Here is a 26,164-nt window from a genome sequence, read left to right on the forward strand (position 1 = left end):
CAAAGAAACACACTTTCTGATGCACACAACACAGATAAATGAAGGTTGCCAAGGCTGAAGGCTGCTCTGTGTCATTCAAGGAAGAGGCTGGCCTCCTGCCCAGGAAAAAACAGCAGTACATGCTGGGGATCTCTTGAGTGCTACTATTCTGGTTCTTGATCCACGTGCTGGTTCTTAGCTGAGTGGGATGTAAAGAAACACAAGTCTGTGTTTATGACTTGGGCATTTTGCTATATTTGCCAAGGGCAGAAGGCAGGAGAAATGGCAAAGGTGACAGGTAGAGACAGAATGTACTGCACTCAGTGGGAGCCTGTGGGGAGGACAGCCCTGTCTTCCTTCATGCTCAGTATCCTTACTGTCAAATACTCCTGTCAGCTTCTTCCTTGGTCTTGGAAGCCTATTCTTCAGGACAGAATCACTGCTTTCTGTCAGCAGCACACTGACTGTGCCAAGTCTGTTACTCAAAACACCTTTCCAGACTTTTCCCTGCCTGTAAGGGACATTCCAAATGTCTACAGCGCTGGCAGATGCAATTTGGGACTCGGGTTTCCAGTGTGGTCATTTTTCCATGTTCATCCTATGTTGCTCCAAAGCCAGGGCACTCACTGTCGTGTCAGGACTGCCTCACATTGTTTCCAGTTCCAGATCTTTCCCTTACGTTACAGGAACTGCCTCTTCTCTCCCTTCCTAAGTGCAGCTCATCTAGAAAACACCAGGCAGGTGCTAACGCAATCTGGGAAGTTCTTTCTTGACACTTTAGTTCTTGTATCTAATCCCTTCTCTTTACTCACTCCAGCCGACGCTCCAGTCTCCCCGCCTTCACTATCAACCTTCAGCCTTCCTCTCTGCCTTCTGCTTTCCCGTGTCATGACTTTTGCTTATGTTTTGTGACACAATTCAATCAGGGCCTTTTCTGTGACCAGTGGATTGGGACCCTTCATTGTCATCTAGGAAGTCTTAATCCTCACCCTGTTAGTTCACCCTCCTTTACTAAAACCTCCACAGCACATGAAACACCTCAACTGTCACCCCAAACCTCCAGAAGATAAGGAACACCCTTCTGGCACCTGTGACCTCCTGCTGGGTACACCCTGGATCTGGATACTTGCTACTTTTCTTTCTGATTTATTTTTTGAGAATTTCATGCATGGGTATTGAAATTGTGACTTCTCTCCTCCCTCTAACTGATCCTTTGCCCCCTACCCTTTTCAAATTCATGGCCTCTTCTATTTTAATTGTATTATTATTGTTAATCTGCTGAGTTAATTCAGGGTTGCTTGTGGGTATACATGCTTAGGGATGACCACTTAGGATTGGATAACCTACCAGTGGGCTCATCCCTGGAGAAAACTGACTCTCCCTCTCTCTGCAGCCACTAGTTGCCTACAGCTCTTCACCAAGGGTCATGTGAAATCCCCACCCCCACCCACAAAAGTATGTTGGCTGCTGGTGTTTCCTCAGGTCTTGCTTAGTATCCATATCACTGAGATTTCATGAGTGCAGCTTCCCTGTCATCTACAGGGAATATACATAAACAACAAACAAGGAAAGGAAAAACGAAAGAGGGAAGGGGAAGGTAAGAAAAAGCCATTTCTGGCGAGTCATTTTGGGAAATAATGCATAGGTGTTATCTTTCACCATAAGACCATACAACATCCACCAGGTACATCATGGTATGCTTGCTTCCCTGGGTCATGCCGCCTTATTTTTATGAATGCTTGTATGATTTAAAAACACAGCTGCAGAAAGGTTTAAATCTGAACGCCATCACACACGCGCACACACACATACACACACGCACACATAAACACGCACGCACACATACACACGCACACACACACACACAATCACTTCCCTCACCTCTCCTAGCAAACTCCTTACCTCCACTTCCCACAGGGCTTTGGAACTGGTGGCCGAGGTGGCTGACTGTCTGCCGGTTGTCCTCAGGAAGACATGCTGCTTCTTTCTGTGCTCATCGCATGTGAGAAACTTCTCTTGCTCAGCATGGAAGAGCCTCACCACATCACCCTGTACGTTAGCACAAGATGGAAGGAAGGGGAAATGGGTTTGAAAACAAAAACAACCTGCTACTCGGAGAAAAGCCAAGTGCTGGAAAGAATCGCACTTACTCCTTTGAGAATGTCATCTTTGTTATCACTCCATTTCATGAAAAGCACGATTTTCCAGCTCGTATTACAGTTGACAGAGTTGACCTAGAAAGCAAATCAAAGTTAATTTCTCACATAGCTCCTAGAATAGCTATGCCATACCATCCCAAAGTTCCTCACTGTAGCCAGCAAGGCCAGCTGGGCTTCAGTACATCTTGTTATATATAGTTCAGAGGGCTGTAAAGTCCCCTGCACGGTCATGTGTCTGACTTCAGGGTTCCCAACTGGTGGACCTGTTTTGGCAGCATCTGCAACCTTTTAAGAGGAGGGACTAGCCACAGAAGCTGGACTCTAGAGTAGAAGGCCTTGAGGTGGAGAGCCCGGCCTGGCTTCCTGTCCTCTCTCCCAGCTTTCTGTTCTGTGGAGGTACGTTCAGCCTGCCTGCTCCACACTCCCATTCCCGTGTCTCCCCTACCATGCCTCTTAGCCACAGTAAAACGTACACATCCTGAAGAAAGAACCTAAAGAGTCATGTGGGGAAGAAGGAATGATGGATAACTAATAGTTCATTTGTGCTCAACACTGCACATGCTCTAAATCTGACCTGAAGCTTCAAACCCTGGTTTCCTCCTGCCCTTTTTGGAATCCTAGGTCTCTTTCCTCTAAGTCTCTGGTTCTATAGCCACAGATGTAAAGACCAAATGAAATAAAGTATTTATACAATGGAAGGAGATACTGAGGCAAGAATTAGTCCCAATAAAATGCCAATTGTTATCATTAACAGCAAGAGCCCTTATTAGTACACCCACTATTTCCAGGCACCACCTCATGTATTCCTCAGCAGCACCCTAAGAAACTGTACCCTTCATTCATACTGGGAATTGATGCACAGAGATACTAAGCAACTCATCTGCAGTTCTAGAGTTCGGGGACCACAGACTGAGGTATGGATTCATATTTCTCACAATCCAGAGTTCACGTCCTCTCCATGAGACACACATCACATCATAAGAGATTTAGGATCCTGTGTCTGTAACTGCCCAGTGAGAGGAACAGCAGATACAGCTGAAAATAAGATATGTAGCCAGGCTACCATGACCTTTACCTACCATGTACCCTCCTGGGAATTACAATAAGACACCTTCCTTAGGGAGTCTAATAGAAACAAAAATGGTGCAAGTAGCACTTTCAGGCTTCACAAATTGGAGAATGGTTCTTCATTGATACAAAGTTTTTCAAGCTCACCACCCATGCACAGACCTACAAAAGCTCATGTGGGCCAACAGTGGGCCTTGGGTTCTTCTCCTGAAGAATCGGCACGCACACACACACACACACACACACACACACACACACACACACACGGCCTGCTTCTGTGGTGCAACCTTCATCCATATACTGGGACATCAACTCCAAAGGTCCTTACCTCATTGCAGCCGGGGTTGTCCACCAGCTGGTGGCTGCTGGCATGCAGAGGCTGCCCAGCATTGACAGGGTTCAAAACTACCTTATCGCCTATGACCACCTGGAAAGGAAGGAGAAACAGTTTTTTAGGGGACGGACTGAGACCTGTGCAGGTACTGCTCCATGGTTCTAGGAGGCCCATCACAGCACGTGTGAACTTCTAAAGCGTGACCTGTGCAGGCACTGTTTGTGTTCTGAAAGAAGGCCGAGGCTGGATTTCAGTGCACAACTGTTGCTAGTTATACTTGGACACTTTGTGAGTTGGTCCAGAGCACTAAGAAAAAGGTTTTCGTATTTAGGTAAGGTACTTGTATAAGTAAACTCAACTCAATTTGGGGGAAAGCAAGCAAAATACTATTGGAGTTGTCTTTGTGTTGGAAAGAATGAAGCCATAGACATGTTTCTAAAGCACTTATCTTCAAAACTGTAACAGAAGTAAATCTATTTTCTATATTAGATTGCTATAGTATTTTTCCACAGGACCTAAGAAAGCATTTTCATGTATTTATTTTACTTTTTTAGATTACCATATTGAATTACTATATATGTGTGTATACATATATCAATAGACAGTTTTTACATTTTAAGTTTTATTTTTATACTGTGTATATGTGTGTACACCTTATCTGTATGTACACCATGTGTGTTCTGAAGTTCCTGCGGGAACCAGAAGAGGGCTTTGGATTGCCTGCAACTGAAATTATAGGCTATTCCAGACTGCTGAGCCATCTCTCCAGCCATCAGCAAGACAGCTGAATATACTAATGTATAACTAAACAAATATGTCTGCCCAGAGTCCCATTCCTACCCTGATGTGTAACACTGCCTGACACGTTATATTCCAGCCCACTATCTGAACTCACACCCTTAAGCCACTAAAATACGAATGGGTCAATCCGTACAGTGTGAGAAAAACTATTTTTAAAAGTTTTTTAAAGATAGTTATTCATATTATACTCTCAGTTAAGTCACAGATTAACAGATTGACAGAAAAGGAAAAATTTACTGAAAACAAAACTCGGAAATAGGTACATTGGTGTGTGTGTGTGTGTGTGTGTGTGTGTGTGTGTGTGTGTGCGTGCGTGTGTGTGTGGTAATGCATGTGTATGTTATATGTGAGTATGTTTGTGGATGTGCATATGAAGGCTAGCGATATTATGCTCTACCTTATGTCCCTGAGACAGGTCTCTCACCTCATCTCCCCTAAGGGCTCCTACTCAGAGAGACTGGCGGGCTAGAGATCCCATATTTGCCTATGCTGCCCTCCCAACGCTCTGCTTAAAGGCAAACACAGGCAAGCCTGGCTCTTATGTGGACACTGGGGATTTGAACTCAGGTCTTCAGGCTTGCATAGCAAGCTATCTCCTCAGCCCTGCATTTGCTTTTTTATGATAGAATTACAAAGGAAAGGAAGCAAGAGATGTTTGTCTTCTATGAGGTAAAACCTGCGTATTTTGCGAATGATACATTTTGAAAAAAAATATGACTAAATTTTCTATAACATGCCATTACCAAAATAAATAAATAAATCGAAACCTAGTTTTTAAGTAAAGGGTAGGCTAAGTATTTCCAGAACACTTCATGCTGCTTAAAGTGCCAACTTCCTTTTAGGTGGCTTTTTTTCTTTTTTTCTTTTTTTTTTTTTTTTTTTTTTTTTGCATCTATTTTAGGACCTTAACAAGGTCAAGCACATAGCTGGTAGCATTTAAACATATTCACCATTAAGTGTGTGCCCACGTAATGACTGACTAATTTAACTTACGAATATTACAAGTGTTCTCAGCTGCCTTGACAAAGGGATTCCTGTGGCTCTGTATTGTCTAGAATCCCAGGCCAGGGGCTTTCTGCAGTTGCAGGAGGAAATGGAGACGCCATCTGCCTACTGACACAGGAGGCAGGGGTGAGCACACCATCCCCATCCCTACTGAGGTGGTTTCTTTTCCACTTTCCACCCTTCAGTGGTTCCAAAATAGCTGAACATTTCTGTGGCACTCATGGAAATGGAATGGCAAGGGATCCTTAACCAGGATATTAATTCAGGATGGATGTTTTTGTGGTAAAATTACTGAGGTAACAGGTTTTTTTCAGAGGCCCAGTAGGAAAAACATAGCGACTGTATTTAGGTCACACTTTACTCCTCATTTCCTTGTTTCCCAAACACTAGTTTCCATGGTGATCTGATCTCTTCATAGGCCTGTGGCTTCCACTCTAAACCTCTTCTGGTTGAGTCTCCAGCACAGAAGCGGCTGGAAGCGTGGTGTGGAGTGCTGGCCAGGGGAGGCTCCACTTACACTGTCTCCGATGGAGCGTAGCTTGTAGAATGGTTGGATGTAAAACCAGGACCCTTCATTCCCAGCCTCGTCCAATGTCACCCTCATGGCATTCTTCTCCAGCAGGGCTGGAAGCCTCTTATTCACAGTTAGGTACTTATTGCTCTTCAAATGCAGGAGCTAAAAATCCACCAAGAGAATGAGATGTGAGCGGGTCTGTGGATTCTTTGCCATACCTCTCTTCGGCATGTAAATACTGCATCAGACAATCCTCCCACCACTGAGCTGCTGGAGAAGCAGAGAAACACAAAGCGCCCAATGCTGGGAACAAGGAAAGGAACAGTGAACAGAAGCAGAGAAGAGAGCCAGATAGAAGGAAAAATTGTTTGCCTTTTTCCCCTCCACCAACACGGCCTTGGGCAAGAGAAATACTGCGGAAGTCAATTATTCCATCATCTGAGGCTGCTAGAGAGGCGTGGCATCAACCTGTGGATAGGGGCTAAGGGACTGTAGTCTTCCTAGGCACTGTCACTACCCATGAATCTGACTTAAAAGGCAGTTCCATCAGTGGACTGTCAGTCCTGAGGAGGAAGGACATCCTGAGCATCCAAGGACTCCATCCTTCACTTCAGGATGCTGATTATGTGAAGCATGAAGGAAGAACAATCCAGATGGGAAAGAGTGTGTCTCATAATATGGACCAGTAACTCCTACTGTCGTTACCCATGTTGATGGGTAAAAAAGAAACACAAACTCAAGACTTCTCAGTCCCTAGAGGGGGAAGGCCAGCTTGTAACTCCATTGCTGCTGCCGCATCTTCCATTCACAAGATAACACAAGACCCTTTACAAGGCCCACGGATCTACTGACAGGGGTCCCAAGAGTGCAGGAATAACCTGTATGATATGTGAATTCTGGATGGTCTATGGCCAAGATAAACGGGAAACAATGATGTCTTCCCAGGCCCTTGATGCTCCCTCAGTAAATGGCCTCTGGTCCTCCACACACTGGTTCACCTTCCCTCAGGTGAGTTACAAAGCCTGAGACTAGAAATAAAACTGAGATTGCTTAAACCCATCCTAAAAGCAGATAGCTCGTCCACTGGTCTGGCATGTCCCTCTTGAAACCTCACAGGACTGGGATGTATTGGCTGTCAGTCCCCACTATGTACATCTTTAATCCTCGGCTGCAGCCAGTTCTCCAGTCTAACCGACTGAGCATCAGATAACAGGATGGAACTTTCAAAGGACACATGGGATTGAGAATCTAATCTTCCAGTAGCTTTTGAGAGCTATAAATAAGGCCTAACCTAAGTAACCATTTAATCAAAAATCATCAGCCAGGAACGGAGGCCCTCAAACCTACAATCTTAGCACTCAGGAGGCCAAAGTAGAAAAAAGATCCAATGCTAGCTTGGGCTATACTGAAAGATCAAGGCAAACCTAGGCAACTTAGCAAGACTCTAGATAACTTTTACATGCCCTATTAAAAAAACAAAACAAAACAATCAAAGGAAGTTATTTTTACCCATTTTAGTAGTCCCCCCCCCCATATTTATGGTTAGCATTCTTCTGTACCCAATAGCAATAAAAACAGGAAGAAGTCATTCCTAATTAGAAATTTACAAGGTTAGCAGCACGTCTGGGAAAGACTGTGGAGCCTTGCTATCTCCACAGCAGGCTCAAGGGTACTGATGGGAACAGGTGAAGCAATCAACTCTACATTATGACAGTTGTGAAATACATTTGACTAATAAAATATATTTAAAAGAATATATATGATTAAAGTTTTGCGAAGGTGCCTGGGCCTTTAAATGCTCATAACGCCAATGCTTGCAGAGTAGAGAAAAAAATGATCAAGAATTGAGAGTCAACTCAGCATAAGGCCAGTTTGAGCTGCATGAAACCTTTTACAAGTATACATGCATACAAGCATATATACATACATATATATGTGCATACATACATACACATGTGTCTGTGTGTGCACACAACTGTTTTTATTTTCACTGGCAAACAACTCCTAAACAAAAGCTAAAATGTTCAGAGCATTCAATTTCCGCCAAACACGAGAACTCCCTAACATTGTAAATGAGGCAAAACCAGAACAAGTCATAACTTCTTCAGACATCAAGCTTCCCATCAAAACCATCTGCATACAAGTGATCAGCAACAGGCTGAAAAAGGAAATGCTTAAACCATGCATGACCCAATAGCATGGCCAAGTGATATAATAAGAAACATAAGGAGGCTATGTTTTGTTCTTTTGGTTGTTTTCCATAAAGTAGCTACCATTGTCAAGGGAATGAAACCCATTTCACGCATTTGCTTGCTCTGTTTTCTTTCTCGAGTGTCAGCTCTAGAAGGGCAGCTATGCCTACCTGGATCACGTTGCCATATTGGATGACTGTCCCCAGCAACTTCCTGTTTTCTGTCTCATTCTGCTTCTTTTCCAAGTCTGCAGCATGCTGTAACATTGACAAGGAAGACCAGTCACAAAGAGCAAATAGTTTCATTCCTCTGCAGCAACCACAGGGACCCAAATCACACACCAAGGGAATCCCTGGGTACAGCCTAAGGCTCTATAAAATGAGCCAGGACCTTGTGATGCTCAGCTAACTCAGTTTAGCTATGTACTTGGACTCAGTTTTCATCGTTTTGGGAGCTCTGTTAATATGAGCTTGGAAGTCATGGGCACCTGCTTATAAGATTCTAGTCATGAATATGTTCTGTAAAGCATTGGAACTAAACTGAATTGAAAAGCCAATCTTGGGCAGCATGTACTTTTAGAAACTTTAGTTTACTATGAAGCATCTGTGAGCTTGTTTCCTTATTTGTAAAACCAGGATGAAAATGGTACTCATACCTCATATAAATCACCTTGCATAGTGGCTACTGATTATATCATATGTGGCCTGTATTCACTACTGTCAAAAATGTATTATAATTTATTTATTTTTCATTTAGTTCCTTAAGGGCCCTACCACTCAAGCCTGGCACACACAGAAAGGTGGTAAAGCCAAACAGGAGATCCTAGAAGAACGCGTTGGGGCCAACATCATGAAAAGACATGTCTCATTCTGTTGCCCAAGCCATATTGTAAAAGCGATCATATATGTCACAGTACATACAGAACCTGATGGAAGGTAGCAGCCCAATGACAATAATGTAAGGAGACTTCAGAAGCATTTCTCTTCCATGTTCGCTTCCTTAGAGATTCACCCCCGCTCTTCAGGCAAGATACTACCAGATGCCAATGGGTCCCCTTTCCTCGAGTAACTTACCTTCATTCTCACAGGACCTTTGGAGACAAGTTAGAGTTTCTACACAGAAACTTTATCATCTGACCACGTTACTATATGTTAGTAAAACTCAAGGGACCTCACAAGTATTAGCAAATTATTCTAAATAATGCAGAAGATAGACAGTAAAGATAGCATTCAGTAATTTTTCATTTTAATTAATTTTTAATTTACTTATGTAGTACTAGGGATAAAATCAGGGCCTCATACATGCTAGGTTAATGCTTTTACCTCTGAGTTACCTCATCTCCAGTCTTTCAATAAAATAATTGTGGTGGTGTGGATTGGAATGACCCCCATAGGCTCTTGATTTGAAAGCTTGAACACTCAAGAGTAGCACTACTAGATAGGGGTTAGCAGGTGTGGCCTTCTTAGAGTAGCTGGGGCCTGGTTTAAGGAAGTGTGTCACTGGGAGAATGGGCTTTGGGTTTTTAAGAGCCCAAGCCAGACTGTCTGTCTCTGTCTCTGTCCCTCTCTCCATCTGTCCGTCCATTCATCCAGCCCTCCCTCCCTCCCTCCATCTCTTTCTCCCTGCTGCCTGCAATCCATATCTAGAACTCCCAGTAGAATATCTGCCTGTGGGCCACCATATTTCCGAAAATGACATTTGACTAAACCTATGAACTATAAGTAATCCCCAGCTAACTTTTATTTTAGTAGAGTTACTGTGGTCATGGTGTCTCTTCACAGACTAAGACTTCGCATTGCTAAGACAATAGATCAATCATCATTATTAGGGACAGGATTCTAAAACTAAGAAATTTCTTGAAGATAATTTAAAAATAAGACTTAGGTGGGCTAAGCCAAAAAAAAATCTCAACCATTCCTTCAAGTTTATGGTCCTCCCTAGTTCTTCTTGTGTGGTGCATGTGGTTTAGAAGGGCGAGATTTGGAGAAAATTGCAGGAAGCAATCCCAGTCCACAAGCATGATGATGTGCAGGGAGATAATGAGCTGCCTATCCTACTGGGGAATCCCGGCAAGGTAAGCATATTCATACCACACTTACAAAGAGGGGCCCGTTCAGCCACCTCTCTCCCTCTCCTTTTGAATTATAAGCCAGTCTTCTATTCTCAATAATCCAAAGATAAAGCCACAGAACTCTAGTCATTTCCAGAGCTAGCACCTTGCAGACAACACAGCAGCACTCAGTATCCAAGAAGATCTCCCACTCTTTGGTCCGAGCTGTATTTTAAAAGCTATCACATACATCACAGCATGCCATCCCCTTTCTCCCAGTATCTGTCCTGTATCCATTCACCCTAGAGCTCTCTCTAGTCCCCACTGGTAGTTTCCCAAACAAAACCCTGGACTGGATTCATTTGGAATCAAGAGTTTACACTTCCTACAAAGTTATTTTTTTCTTTCTACTAAGCTGTTCTCAGCTACTAATGAGTAGAAACTCAAGAGGGTAAAATGTCATAGGGAGAAAAACCAATGAATTTAGGAAAATAAAATAACACTTAAAAAAAAAAAAAAAAAAAAGCAAATGCAGCTGTTCTATGCCCAAGACATCCCACTGGTTAGGTTCATGCTTACAGAATTCTTGGTCTCCAATGATTTTAAGAGGGAAATTTCTCATGGACCTTTTCTTAGTCCCAAGAAATTCCAAAAGCCTCAGTTAAGACTTAAGAGCCTGAAATTACCAAGTTCCTTTGTTGGCTGGTCTTATGTCAACTTGACACACAAACTAGAATTATCAGAGAAAGGAGCCTCCCTTTGAAGAAATGCCTCCATAAGAACCAGTTGTGAGGCATTTCTTGATTAGTCATTGATGGGGGAAGGCCCCACCCATTGTGGGGTTCCATCCCTTGGCTGGTGGTTCTGAGTTCTGTAAAAAAGCAGGCTCAGAAAGCCAGAGGGAGTAAGCCAGTAAGCAGCACACCTTCATGGCTTCATCAGCTTCTTGCCCTGCTTGAGTTCCTGTCCTGACATCCTCTGGTGGTGAACAGCAACATGAAAGTGTAAGCTGAATACACCCTTTCCTCCCCAACTTGCTTTGGTCACAGTGTTTCATCACAACAATAGAAACCTAATTAAGACAGTTCCTTCCTATGCTGAGTGGGTACAAATCAGTGTCAAACTGATCGTTTGAAAGATACTATTATGTAACAGAAATTAATGACAAAGCAGTGGACTTGGAGAGTAAGGACAGTAGTCTAAAATAAAAGGGAAACTAAACACAAAGTAGATTGAGAATAGAAGCCAAGATTTACCTTAAAGAAGATCACAGTCAAAAGTCTGTCAAACTATGAGTTACATCTCTTTCACTTCTGCACATTGCTCACTGATGATGGTGCATGCCCATCAGTACCGAACAAACAGAAAGCAGTAACTTATGTGTCATTCTGTGGGCTCACTTCTACAGCCTCTTATCATATAAGGTAAAAAGTCTCCAATTCGCCTCTTATGAATAGCTTGAATGTAAAATATGTTTGTTCAGTGCAGGGACTGGGAGATGCCTTGGTTAGGAAAGTGCTTGCCAGAGAGGATGAAGACTGGAGTGTTTGATCCCCAGGAAGTACAGTAAAAGCTAGGCAGATGGTACAGGTTTGCAATTCCATTGCTGGATGTGAGGGAGAGAGAGACAGGTCCCTGGTTTTATCTGGACAAGCAAGACTCTGTCACAAAAACAAACAAAAAACCAAAACAACACAGTTCTGGCTTCTGAAGATCACCATTTAAGGTTAATTTGTAGCCTTTATACACATACACACATACTACACAATTATACATGTGAATGAACTCACATACCAGAACACACACGCACACACAAACAATAAATAAAATTTATTCAACTTCATGCATTGGTCCTTAAATAAGTCTCCTTATAAGACAAGACCTGGTTTTTAAACAAAAATTAGCCATCGTGATTTTAAGGTTCAATAGGCAACATGATATATAGATTAGAAAGTAGCAAACTTGAATTGCACCTGGGCCCATAGACTGAGATTGCCCAACTCCTTGAAAATAATGAGGCCAAGGCTCATTAAACTCTTTAAATACATCTGTGAACATACTGTAACACAGTCAACGGACACAGCCTTTCAAAGGATAATGGGGTGCAGGGTAGAATGTCTCTCAATAGAGGTAACTTCACCTAGTAATTTTATTTCTAGGTGTTTGTCTTTCTTAGACAACCTCACAAAAGCACAATGTTTTATATATATATACTGATATAACTTTGAAATTATATATATATATATATATATATATATAATATCAACTTTCATATTTTTTTCAGGATCTTGACTAAGTCTCTCTTCCTCCCCTGTCCACAGGGAATGATTATCTAAAATTTTAATATTGTCATACAACAAAGTAACCATGTAGCTATTAAAAGTGAACAGAAGGTTTTCTTCCATTTACTTACAACAAAGTGAGAACCACAGAAACATGACTGAAATTAGAAAATGTAGTTTATCTTCACCTAGAGTTTGAAATCTCCCTGTGGGAGCAGCACATGCAGACGATGCACACAGACAATGAAGAACAACCTTAGTCTTCATCAAGTCACATTCAGGATCCTAGGAGCTATCGGTCTTCACTTTCCTGTTCATAGTTTGGAATTCTTTTCCTATAGCGCCCATTTGTGGGATTTCTGGAACTACATCTTTTTTGTATCTCTATGGCAGGTGGCTTGGATCTTTTTTTTTTTTTCAGCCATGTAAATTTATGTTTTCTTTCAAGATCTAGCCAAGAACAATACCTACTATCTGTTTCCCTTACACAGTGGGGTAGGAACCACTTTCAATTTCTAAGGACAAAGTATTCCATCCCACAGTTTCTGGGCCACTGACATGGTGATATGCCCTAAACAAGAGCAAGGTCAATTCTGATATAGTCACCTATTCTTTTATTTCAAAAATAAAGCAAGCATTATTAAATTGGTACCGAAAGGTCATAAAGGTAAGGTCACTGAGCCCTCAATGAGGTAATAGCAAACTGAGTTAAAGATCCAGAAAAAAAAAACCAGCTACTCCTGGGTTTGAAAGAAAAACAATAAAGACCTGTCATTCCTCTGCTTAGCTTAGGTCAAATAACTTAATGACAAGTTCAATTCTCAAAATCCAAACAGTGAGCACACCCATCTCAAGGTCATGGGCAAGCTACTCTCAGGAAACATTACTAGAGCCTTTATAACTAGCATTGTTATACGGAGCTGAAGATAACTCATTTGGCCAGGAGACTTCTGGGAAACTGGTACCTAAAGAATCAAAACCCAGCTTCTGTTGGAGAAATGAGCACACAGTAAACTGCCACTAGATGTCATTCTCCTTCAGAGGGCTGTACAAATTGCTTATCCCTGTCACAAGGACATTGAGTGGTCTAGACAACAAACTCCTTAAATGGCATTAATTAAAAATAACCTGACCTCTGACTCTCGGGTGCTGCCCGGTAATTGACCAAAATAAAATGAAAACCCACTAGAGACCAGCTACCAGCTCCCAAATGCAAGGAAGGAACTGACCAAAATACCACATTTTAATGGCTGTGCCAAAAGGGGCAGAAGATTTTGGGACAAGGGGTAAAAACTAAGCAAGAAAGTATGAGCCACACAATGTCAAGGGCAGCCATCACTCAAGACAGCAAAGCCGTGCCGGTAATCTCAGATCAGGAAGAGGATCTGTTTCCCTTATACTTTAAAAAACATAAATAGCATAAAGACATAATAATACACCTCCTACATCTTTCTCTGTCTCTTGTCTTTTAGTTTTTGTGTCTCTCTGTGTCTCTCTGTCTCTGTCTCTCTCTGTCTCTGTCTCTCTCTCACTCACACACACACACACACACACACACACACACACACACACACACACACACACACTGTGGGAGGGGAGGGAGGGAGAGAGGGCAATTGAAAGCTCTTAATCACCTTTAAGAATAGATTTTTTAAAAATGATGTATCTTGTTCATCCAGTTGCAGGATAGAGCATCAAAAGGAAGTGCTGATGGAAAAATGCATAGATCACAGGTTGCAAATGACACTAAAGACTCACATCTGGCTTTATGTGGAGCATATGCTGTAAGCCTTAACCAAATTAGCTGGCAGTGTGGTTTGGAAATCGAAGCATCACACACAGAAGCATAGATTTCTATCTTCACTTGACAAGGCGGCAGCCATGTGCAGCTCTCACTGCACCTTCCCACACAGCGCAGCAGGGAGGTGGTGCTGCTCCCCTCCAGACCTGCACATACAGAAACCCCAAGAGCAGCACTGCTCTCTAGAGCCCCTTTATTCTTGTAGGTTCCCCTTGGTCAAGAGGACTATGAATCTGAACCCCTGGGGTAAAAAGCACAGAAGAAGAAACAGTTCACACTGTACTGCTAAGATCGTATTGAATAGAGTGATCTTCATGCCAGAGATTCGAAAGCAAGACAACTAAAGACACCTAGGGCATCCACAAAGATAATGCCCCAGGCATCTGCACCCTAGGAGGAAGGAGAATGGAAAGACCTTCCCACTGCTTCAATCAGAAGCCCACGTTCCCATCACAGGCTTGGGGGTGGGGGGGGTGCTTCTGATTGGCACAATGACTGGAGGAGGAGCAGAACAAGTGGCATTCAGTGGACAGGCTGGTCCCCATGGAACTCCTGGCTCCCTGGACATTCACCTGAACTAAAGTGCACTTGCCATTTTCAGAAAAGCCAGGGCCCTGCTGCACTCGATTCCTCAGGAAAAGGCCTAACTCTGGGAGTCTCATTAGTGCTATGACCAATGTTCAAGTACTGCAGGGACTGTGGAATGCGTGTTCTTCATAACAGTACCAGGAAAGTCCACACAGACACCAGGCTTCCCACACCACAAGCACTGCCTACCTGTGTCAGTGAAGTCCTGAGAGACGTCTCCCAGAGCAGACGTCACTACCCGTTAACGTAAGTGTGTGACTCATTACATTTCCCTTTCTTCCTCCTTTGTCACCTATTTAAAAACTGGTATTTAGGAACCCACTGCACATCTGTAAAACTGTCTAGTATACTCTATGAAGACGTAGCAATGGGACTGTGGAGACTAAGTCCGATGCTCTATAAAAATGACCTCATTCTTTTGGTCGTTGGCACATCTCTACCTTCAAGGTCTTAGCTCCTATTTTTTCTTCTGCTCTGTAACTCTGGGAGCCGCCTCTGGGAGAGGCTTACCTGTTACTTCCCTCTTCCTCCAGGAAGCTTTCCCTGGTCACTGCACTACACACTCTTACACAGTAAAGGGTAGGTTTCTCTGTACTGCCTCTTTAGTAACTGTAAGGCAGCATTACCTCTTTATTCTTAAGAAGCTTCTATAAGGTCTAGACTCTGACACATCTACCTCTGGTACTTAGTACAGCACTCAATCAGCCAGTGTTTCTCAAGTGCCTCCTCTATTCCAGATACCTTGAGAGAAGCTAGTAGCACTCGTGCACAAGAGAGCTGATGCCCCTGTCCTTGTACGGCTACCATTTTTTTGAGTGATAAATAAGGAACTTATTGAACATAATTGCAGACTATAATCAGCACCGAGAAGGATATAAACAGGAAGCTAAAGTGGAAAAAGCAGGCAATGTCACTCCGAGGAGCGTATGGGGAACACTCTACTGAGAGGCCAGTGAAGGCGAGGAGAGGAATGCAAAGGTCTTAGCTGAAGAATGCCCGGAGAAGGATGATCCAAAAAGGATGATCTCTGAGTGTGAAGGTCAAGTGTCTGGGATGCGTGTGGGCTGCTCAATAAAATACAGTGAATAAATCCATGATAAGAGTACAGTAGTAGCTCAAGAGAGAAGTTCAGAGCCTAGGCAAGGACAACCATACACATAAGACAAAGTCGGGAACAGTGGGGGTGACTCTATGTTCCGCACTGGTCTCAGTACAAGCTGGTCCAAGTTAGAGCACTGAGCAGTAGATCTTGCCTGGAACAAAGAATCCTTATCATAGCGATGTGGTTGTGATGGTTATGATACTGCCACACCTAAGCCAAGACAGAGCAGGCTGATCCTGGGGACTTTCTGAGCTCCCACGGGGCCCAGGGACCATCTTCACGTTATGACTAAGCAACAAGAAGCATCCTGTTTATGTGCTTCTCCGGCGTACTTCCTGAGTACCCAGGGTCGGTGAATCCTGGCTATAACTTGAGGGACTCAGTCTGAACTCAAAGTGATACAAAAGCCCCTGCCCTCACACAACTGATATTTTAAGAAAACACACAAGTGACACAGAGGAAAAGAAAACGGCATGAGGAGTGGGATACTCAAAATTCAATGTTCCACTGGCTCTATGGCAGGTCCCCCTTCTGTCTGTGGATCCTGAAGAACCTCCTCACAGCTTGTCCTCCAGGGGTCAGGCACCAGAAGGATTACCTCACAGTTTTATAGGATGATCGCCACAAAGAGGGTTAGAGACCTGCTGTGGTCACACAGTGCACCAGCAGCATAGAGAGCACATCTCTTACACGCCAATCATATGATCAATACAACGATAATGGTCAACATTTACTAAGGAATGGACAGAAATTATTAATTACATGCCTGGTGGTGTTTATAAGACATCTATGGGGCTGGAGAGATGGCTCAGTGGTTAGGAACACTAACTGCTCTTCCAGAGGTCTTGAGTTAAAATCCCAGCAACCACATGGTGGCTCACAACCATCTGTAATGAGATCTGATGCCCTCTTTTGGTTTGTGTGAAGACAGTATTCATAGATATAATAAATAAATCTTTATTTAAAAAAGACATCTATGTATCCTTTAGTACAATTCTCATAACTTTCTTTTAATGTAGACATGACCGCTGTTCCATTTTAGATGTCCCTAAACAGAGCTGGAAAATTTGACCAAGTTCACAGTCAACAAGTGGTAGAGCCAGAGCCTCAACCCACCCCTGGAAAGTCGGGGAGGAGGAGTGCCACTCTCCAAATGGCTGGAGTCCATTTCTCCTTAGAAATTTTTAAGAGAGGCAGGAGACTAGAGAGATTGGTCTCCAGTTAAGAGCAATAGCTGAATTAGACTCCCAGCTCACAACCATATGGCACTCCAGTTCTAAGGAACGAAAAGCCCTCTTCTGGACACTACACCCACATGGTGTACAAATGTATACATAAGCAAAACACTCAGATGATGGTGATGGTGGTGGTGGGGTGGTGGTGGTGGGGGTGATGGTGGTGGTGGTGGTGGTGGTGGTGGGGGTGATGGTGGTGGTGGTGGTGGTGGTGGTGGTGGTGGTGATGGTGGTGGTGGTGATGGTGGGGGGGGGTGGTGGTGGTGGTGGTGGTAGTGGTGGTGGTGGTGGTGGTGGTGGTGGTGGTGGTGGTGGTAGTGGTGGCAGTGGTGATGATGATGATGATGATAGAGTCAGAGGCTGATATAACCAACCCTTTCCCACCCTCAGCCACCATTCAGGTGGCCACTCAGGACACTCCCATCACCAATACCCCACTGCCATACATACATGCAATTTGTTGAGCAGCACCGCATCTGTTGTGTTGTTGGCCCCGGGCTTAGCAGCTTTCCAGAATTGTTTCTGTGCAGAATATCGATTCATAGGACATAGCTTAAAGAGGCAGTCTAGAAGGGAAACAAAAGGCGAAAGCCATTACTGGGTAGGCATGTATAGTCAGTCTATGGGGAAAAAAGGCTTTTCAGCTTTACTAATGTGTTCCAATATGCTACACATAAGTGCTGGTACAAAACCCTTTCACAAACGTGGGTCTTAAATTTTCATCATCACCATGTGAAGCTACAGATGAGAAAACTGAGGTTTATGGTAAACAATCGTCACCAAGGCAGTCAATGGCAGAGCTGGAACCACATGTCAAAATAAGTGCTATTAATCCTTCTCTACAGTTACCACCATCCACTCACTGTGGGTAACTCTAGGGTCAAAGAGGCCCCATGTATACAACAACGCATTGAGGGATCTTTGGTCTCACTGATATTTTTAAATATAAAACTAATAGCTTACTTGAAAGTACCTCCTAGGGCAAAGGTCTTCCAAGTGTCATGTGATGTGCATGATGACTCTTTGTTACACAAAAATTTCAAACCCAGCAAAATTCAAATTGAGAACAATAAAATGTGCCCTTGCCCCTTGTGAGGTGCATATCCTAATTGCTACCAGTTAATAATCCTGGGTTTCTTTATTTTATTACATTGTTTCATGCAGCACGGACAAGAGGCTTTGAGATTTATGCAAAGAAATAGATACAACGACTATAGTAGCTAAGCAACTGAACAAGGAGTCAGACATGACCCGACTCTTACTATGATTAGCAACTCCAAAGTAAAAATAACGATCTGGTCAGCTCCGAATCAAATTCCCACAGAAGGTAAAAACCATAAAGGCACACCTCTAACACACTGTGTTCTAATGATGAACCTCACCCTGAAGCAGTGGCAGCGATCGAGGTGTAGAATGTCAGAAACTAATTCACACTGAACACTTGGTCCTAGCAGGTGGCAGTGTCTTGGGGGTGTCACAGACCCCTTGGACAACTGGCCTATGTGGTGGATGCAGACCAATAGGGATAGGCTATTTACTGTTTCAGACTCATCCTGTCTCTTGACCAAACCCTCTACATCCTGTCTGCCGAGATGTGGATGGGAGTCACTGCAAGCCCCAGCCCTGAGCCATCATGCCTGATGAGGACTCTTTGAAATCAAAACCAAAATAATCTCTTTCCCCTCTTGAACAGTCTCTCTCAGCTATTCTGTTACAACTCGAAGAGAATTAAAACAAGCCCATGGATTGTTCTAAAGTATAAGACAACTATGCGACTGTTTTGATAAACCAGACACTACATTACTATTTTATCTTCATCTTTCTCACTAATTATTATAGTTCTGCTTGCTTTCTAATGTACATATTTAAGCTCAGTAACACACAGATATAGTTTTTAAATATACATTTATTTTGAGAAGGCTATATAAAGAAAGTCCCCAGGGCTGGGGGTAGGGTGCAGCTGAGGAGGAGATCGTGTATATGCTTAGCTTTACAAGCTACCCAGAATAACAACAAAAGTTAAAAAATAATTTCCTTAGGAAAATAATTTTTAAGACCAGTACCCCTGAAACTAATTTTGACATACTGGATATTCAAATAGTGTGATAAAATAAAATGCCCAACTGGGAAAAACCACACCCTTAAAGTACATCAGAATCGATAACTCACTTACTCTTATCTGTTCATTAAGACAGACTCTCTTAGCTATTCCCCAATGAATCTTTGCTGAGATTCAGTGAGTTCTCTCTGCAAACTATTCTTGCACACACTCCATATCATCAAGAGAAAAAAATTTTTTTTAATCCTAGAAGCCAAAAGAACCCTCCCCACTTGACAGTCTCATCAAATCAGTATTTCTACACAGTCCCAGACAGTTAGTCATGAGGAAAACATGGGAATGTTGAGATTCATCTTTACCAATTTTCATTACATATGACAGCTATTTTTGTTACGTATGAGAGGTCTTTCGAGAGAAAAAGACATGGCAAGAAGCAAGTTGAAGATGTGGCTGTTGCTTTCTGTGCCGATTATAAAAAGGATAAGTGACGGTCATTTACAGAATTAGTGGAGAGTAATGACAGCCCTTCCAGAGATGGCTTTCCTACCAACATGATGTGTGCAAACTCTTCACCCACCTCCTGAATAAGCACACTACCCGTCAGGATTAAATGTCCTATCTTCTTCACAGGATGACCTCTTTAAATATGCCTCCTGCACCTCAGCCCCTTCCCTGGCACATGTCTCAGAAGCATTCTACCATGGGATGCAGCTACATACTCAGTGATTCTCCTGCCCCATGAGTAGAGGAGATTATATAACTTTCCCACCAAGCCTAGCTAGCCTATCACTTAAATAAATATCAGAAGGGTCACCATCACTGATTTTTAATATGTTTATGTATTTGTTGAGAATTTTCTAAGTGCACATAATAAATTTGATTGTATTCACCCATCCCCCAGCTCCTCTCTGATCCTCCCCAATAGCCACAGCTCAGCTTCATGTCCGTGTGTATGTTCATATGTTATATGTATTTGTACATATATGTGGGTGTCCACAGAAGACTGAAGAGGGCCTCAGATCCTCTGTAGCTAAAGTTTACAGCCTAATGTGAATGCTGGAGGTCAAGGAACCAAACTCTGTGCCCTGGAAGAGCAGCAAGTGCTGGGACCAGCCGGGTCATCTTTTCAGCCACGCCCACAGCTCCTGCCACCTCTGCTCTGCTTTGTTTCTGTTTGTTTGTTTGTTTGTTTGTTTGTTTTTTATGATCTCGGAATCTAATTAGCAACACTCATTTTAATGCATGGCTTACTTTAAGGATCGAAGTGACTAACATTTTCAAGTTTCACCAATGCTGAGACAGAAAATAAAACAGCCAAATTTCTTTAAAACTTGTAACGTATTTCACAGACCTTAGCACTGTTACCAAAACAAACAGCTAGGCTTAAGCTGATGTGAGGAGCAGGCTGAACTCACAGTGCTAAGGGATAGAAAGCCATGGGAAGTACCATCTTCGACCGTGTGTGCTAGGGCCAAGCGAGCAGGATCTAGCACACAGGCTGGAGACACAGGTAACCTCACCTAAGGGCTACAGCAGGAACTTAAGCTTGATGTGATAAAAAGCCTGCCTCCCTTAGATAAAATGTAGCACTGCACTGGCTGAAGAGTATTTACAATCAACTGTCAATGTAAATATAAGAGATGCTAACACACTAGTAACAGAACCAAATTAGCCTTGCTGATTTTGCCCTGTCTTCCTGGTTGCCTAGCAACAGATGCAAAGTGAAAATTAAATTAAGCATTCAAATATAATGTTAAAGTACACTTCTGGAATTTTGCAATTCCAAGGCTCCATGATGCCCTTTGCTATTTGGATGGCACAGCAGAGTGAAATCAGGGTTCTGCTGGGTCGCAACACCGTGCTAAGTATAGAACCAGTCAGATACAGGACACTCAGTGGTAGAATATATACATATTATCTACAAGGAAAGAAGGTGAACATGTTTGTATGCATGTATGTGTATAGATAGACACACATACACCCACTCACACTGTGGTTTGGCCTAACTCCAAAAATATGCCACAAAGAAAAATTTATATGATAGGTATTATTTTAGGCTTTTTAAAAATAAACTAAATTAAGCTTTCAAAAGAAATTACTTAGGAATATTCTGAGGTTTTAGCATATGCTACAATGGGTTAGGAGAGGACTCAGCTGCACTGAGGAGTTGGTTAACTGTTTTAGGACTGAGTAAGCTAGGCAGCAGAGAGAAAGGGGCTCAGGAGTCTTCCGTGGCTTAAGCGCACTCTAAAACTCAGCTGGTGGTGGAATGATAACTGTGTAACTTGTTCAACATGCAACAAGGACTTGGGGGGCACACTTACGAGAAAATGAGAGTACAAGAAGCCACAGAGGTGCCCTCAGCCAAGTGGAATCAAGCAGAAGGGAAGAAAACGGTATAAAGCTCAGAGAACACATCAAAGGATAAATAAAGCTGGGGGAGCCCTTGGTCTCCACAGCACCCACCCATGCCTATGGCCAGGCCCCTAAGAGTCGCTGTAAAACCGAAGTGACAGATTAGTAATCCCAATGTGCTCTAGAAACAATGGCTTGGGGATTGTCTGAGGCATTTCAAGTTCTGAGCTTCTAGACGTATACTGACAAAACTAATTACTGTTCAGTGACGTGCTTGCTATGTGCAGCTGCTGGGTATTGCAAAAAGAACTCGACACACCAGCTTCTTAAAATGCTATCAGTGACAGAGGCAACATAGTCAAACAGACAAGTTGAATCGCAGCAACTTCACAGTGCTCAAAAATTAGATGAAGCAATTAACATGTGTTGATTAGCAACTCAGTAGCTTTCCTGTTAGCCTTTGCTACATGAATGGTACAGTGGGGGAGAGAATTAGAGACAAGAACTGCCTTTGGACACAACCAGACTGCATGAAGAAGCAGAGATCCCCAAAGGTCATCAGAAAAGTGTCTCCAGAACTAGGGCATCTAAATGGTGGACCTGAAGGCAGAAAGGAAATGTGATAGCCAATCCCAAATGCTATCAATTGAATCACCTAGGAGACAAAACCCTCGGTGTGTCTAGGAAGGAGTTTCTCTGTACAGATTCTGGGCTGAATAAAACCAAGACAGGTCAATAGACAGAATCCTCCTTTTGCTTCCTAGCTGCTGATGCAACAATGACTATCCAATATCACCGTGATGACTGTGCCTCAAACATGAGTCAAAATAAATCCTTCCTTTCCTGAATTGATCCGGTTTGGTCCTTTGTCACAACCATGAGAAAAGTGATTATTACAGAAGGACACCATCTGGGGAGAAAGTATTCCAAGCAGAAGGCATGGAAAATACGTAGGCCCTGGATGGGGAGGGAAATGATGTTTACAGCATTAGAAGAACAGGAAGGAGGGTGGCAGGGGTGATGTCTCAGTAGGTAAGACCATTTGTTGTACAAGAATGAAGGCCTGAGTTAGAATCTCCAGTACTTACTTATATTTTAAAAAGTAGACCCAGGAGCACCCACATATATACTAAGAGCATATAAAACACACACACACACACACACACACACACACACACACACACACACGGAATGAAAACGAGGCTGACACATGTGAACAACACTAAGTTATAGGAGCTCTGACTGAAGCTACAGCAAACAAGGTATTAGAGGCCTGGAGTCCAAGGCATCAGAGTCTTGGAAGAACATTGGGAAGCCATAGAGGGCCTTCAGGGCACAGAGGGAGAGAAGAGCTTGGTCAGCCTTACAACTATATGGAGCTTTCTTATTTTTAAGTTTATTTTTCAGTTGCTAGTTTTCATCATGTGTACTTATGTGTAGGTATGTGCATGTTTATGCAAGTACATGAGATGGCCAAAAGAGAGCATCGGGTCTCCTGGAGTCATAGATGGGTGTGAACAGTAAGAAACAAACTAGGCTTCTCAGCAAGAGCAATATGCACTCTTAAGCACTGGGCATATCTCCAGGTCCTAAGGAATAGTTCTTACTCACCATGGAGCCTAGTGAGAAAGCAGAAATGAGGGAGGAACAAGTACTGGTGAGAGGAGTAGAAACCAAGGATGTTATTAGGACTATATCAAGACTGGGATGTTCATAAAATATCCAAGTGGAAATGCTGAGTGGTGAGCAGGTCAGCCAGCAACTAGAATACAGAAAATGCCAAACAGCAATCTACGGCTGTCAGCAGATAAAGGCACAGAGGAAAGATGACAGGAGGGAAGGCAAGGAAGTCAGGATTCAAAATACATTATAGGTACCCATCAGGAACTAGGGACATGACAGCCTCACTATTGAAATATATCTGTAGAAGCGGAAGGGTGAAGTGAAAGGAAGCCTGTGCTTCTGTAGAGGAAAACCAGAGGTAGCAGAGTGAGTTTGTAGAACCCCAGAAAGTCTACGGAGCTGAAGGCTACACATGGAGCATGGTACAAGTTAGGTCCGAAAATTATAGAAAAGGTCATTAGACCTTGAGACACTCCACCACTAAGTACCACATGCACTATGCACACATACTAAGGACAACCCAGGCTTTCCTGGGGGTGGGGGGTGGGGAGTGTATCTATGGGGGGTGTGTCTATGAGGTGGGCTGGCAGGTAGGGGTGAACACAGAGGTCCAGAAGCCCCATACACTAACTACAGTGAAGGAGATGGAACTGGAAATAAATCAAATACCGATGCACAAGGGGGATGGTGAGGTATACAGGCACTCACAGCCAGGACCTTCTTCCCAGGTGGGAATCTAGAACAGGAAATGCCAATCACAGATTCCTGGGCAACTGCGGTCAATTTTAGCCCACCTGTGTATGGCTCACAAGCTAAGAAGAGTTTCACATTCCCTCATAATTAGAAACAAAACACATGGTAGTTTATAACATAAAATTATGTCAAATTCAGATTTCAATGTTCATAGAGAAGATGAATGACTCTCACCAATAAAACATTTTAGAAACATTTGTTCTCTTGTTATATAATATCTTGAGTTCTGCCTATTGAACTGCAAAGCATAAAACATTTCCTGTCTCAAGGTTGACAAGATGACTAAGTGGGTAAAGGCATTTGCCATATAAGCCTAATGACCTGAGTCTAAAGCCTAGAACCCAGGTTAGGGAGGGAAAGAGATTCAACTCTTGGCCTTCACACTCCCAATAAATAAATGAAGTACTAAACTGCTAACTATATTAATTTATTATTTTAAAAAATATTTCTTGTCTCATCCTTTATTGGAAATGTATGCTGACCTTAGACCTGAGGCTCCTTCTGAGAAGATGTGTAAACAGTCTCTCATGAAAAAGGTGGCTTGCTATTTAATACTCTGTGAGTAAAAGTAACCATTCACAAGTCCTACCAACTAATGTGCTCCTGAAGGACCCTAGGGGCTTTTGCCAGCCTTACAACCACTGCCTCAGGTCAAGGCTAGACCAAGTTCCATTCTCCACCCACAGTTCACGGGAGGAGCAGGAACATTCTTGAAAAACTTCAGAATGTCCTGACTGATAGTCACCTGACCCTCTGGTCCCAGATAGAGTTCAAATGCATGTCATAATCTGCCATATGCTTGCTAACCAATAGATTCAAAGGTCGATATGCTTAGCCAATAAGTTTAAACTGTAAACTTGCTGATGTAACCTGTACCCCTAAAAGGTATAAAAACTGCTTGTTATAGCCATTCACGTCGCCTTCTAGTCACTCCTCATGAGAAGCTGATTGGGGGTCAACCCCGACACAGCAGAAAAAAAAACCTCATGTTTGCATCCAACTCCGTTCTTGTGTCTTACTTGGGAGGAGGGAGGTCTCCCAGTAGTTAAGACTCACTTCGATTCTTATACTCCCATATCTATAATTAAACGCCCATATCTACAATTAGCTCACTCAGGCTTCCCTCTTCCTATCCTATCTAGAGACAATCAAGATCACAGGCATGGGATTACCTCCTGATACCACACAGAGGTATTTGACACCTGAAAAAAAAGCAGCTGAGGAAACAGAGAATAGAGAAAACAGATGGGAAAAAGCAACCACCGGACAGTCAACATCCTCACAGGTAAGAAATATATCATCCTAAATATGCATGAAGCCTTACCCTGTGACAAAGGAAAGGAATTTAAAATGAGGAACTTGGCAAACAATGACAAAGCAGTTTTTAAACGCAGGACGTTTTGGAAACTAGGTTAAGAGACTTTGTCCAAAAGTGAAAGCAGAGAGGAAGAGAAAAGGAACTAGCAGATAAAACCCACAGCCCTGACACCTGAGGACTTCAGAACAAGACACTAAAGTGCAGAAATCATCAAAGAAAACATCCTGAAACTGAAGAAGACTTTCTAGGTTGGAAAAAAACCTCACCACACCCCTACATATAGATACAATTCAGAATTTTTACATACAGTAAAAACTGTTTAGACTAATGGGGAAAAGGAGAAGATAGTTGAGTCTTTTAAGTAGAAGTGGGAGGGTCATCAGCTCTAAAACAATAACATTAATAATGATGATAATCATAATAATAATACCATCAGAAATTTAATATGAGCTGTCCTGGGGCTCCATTTCAACACAATACTTATGATTTATAATGATTCTCAACCTAGAATTCTGACTGTACTAAATAACCAGGAAGGCCTGAGAAGCCAAGTCTTCCTCCAGTCAGGAAAGTGCTCTACCCGAAGGTGGAGAAGGCGGTTCTGTTTCTATCTGTGTGGAGGTAGAAGCACAGAAGTGCAGGTACCCACTGAGGGCAGGAGAGGTACTGAGTCGTTCACTCGTCCTGGGATTTTACTATTCCTGACAAGTGTACATATAGGAGACAATCTAGGGAGGAGCACAGAGCACTGGCTCTCAGTGCACTAGCTGGGAAGCAACCTAGTGCTTGCACTTATTGTCAATGATCTCATGAGACAAAGCAGCTAAAACCGTGTTCAGCTGAACCTTGGGAGAAGCAATGTCCTCTCACTCAGTGCCTGCCTATGGTTTGTCACAAGGACCCAAGGTTGACTGAATTTGATTCACTCAGCCCCATCTACTGGCTG

The 26,164-nt window shown here is 42.9% G+C and overlaps 1 protein-coding gene across 14 annotated transcripts in view; it reads right to left on the minus strand.

Annotated features, from left to right (window-relative positions):
- Positions 1-26,164, minus strand: part of ITPR1 (inositol 1,4,5-trisphosphate receptor type 1) — a 313,259-nt gene that overhangs the window by 181,688 nt on the left and 105,407 nt on the right. For all 14 annotated transcript variants that reach the window (XM_080913792.1, XM_080913793.1, XM_080913799.1 and 11 more), the window contains exons 5-10: positions 17,561-17,676; positions 8,223-8,309; positions 5,864-6,022; positions 3,535-3,633; positions 2,130-2,213; positions 1,882-2,028 (exon numbers count right to left, since the gene is read on the minus strand). In XM_080913792.1, the coding sequence (XP_080769918.1) occupies positions 1,882-2,028; positions 2,130-2,213; positions 3,535-3,633; positions 5,864-6,022; positions 8,223-8,309; positions 17,561-17,676 (692 nt within the window). The remainder of the gene's footprint in view (positions 1-1,881; positions 2,029-2,129; positions 2,214-3,534; positions 3,634-5,863; positions 6,023-8,222; positions 8,310-17,560; positions 17,677-26,164) is intronic.

This window comes from Micromys minutus (assembly GCF_963924665.1).
Source record: "Micromys minutus genome assembly, chromosome: 3".
NCBI lineage: Eukaryota > Metazoa > Chordata > Mammalia > Rodentia > Muridae > Micromys > Micromys minutus.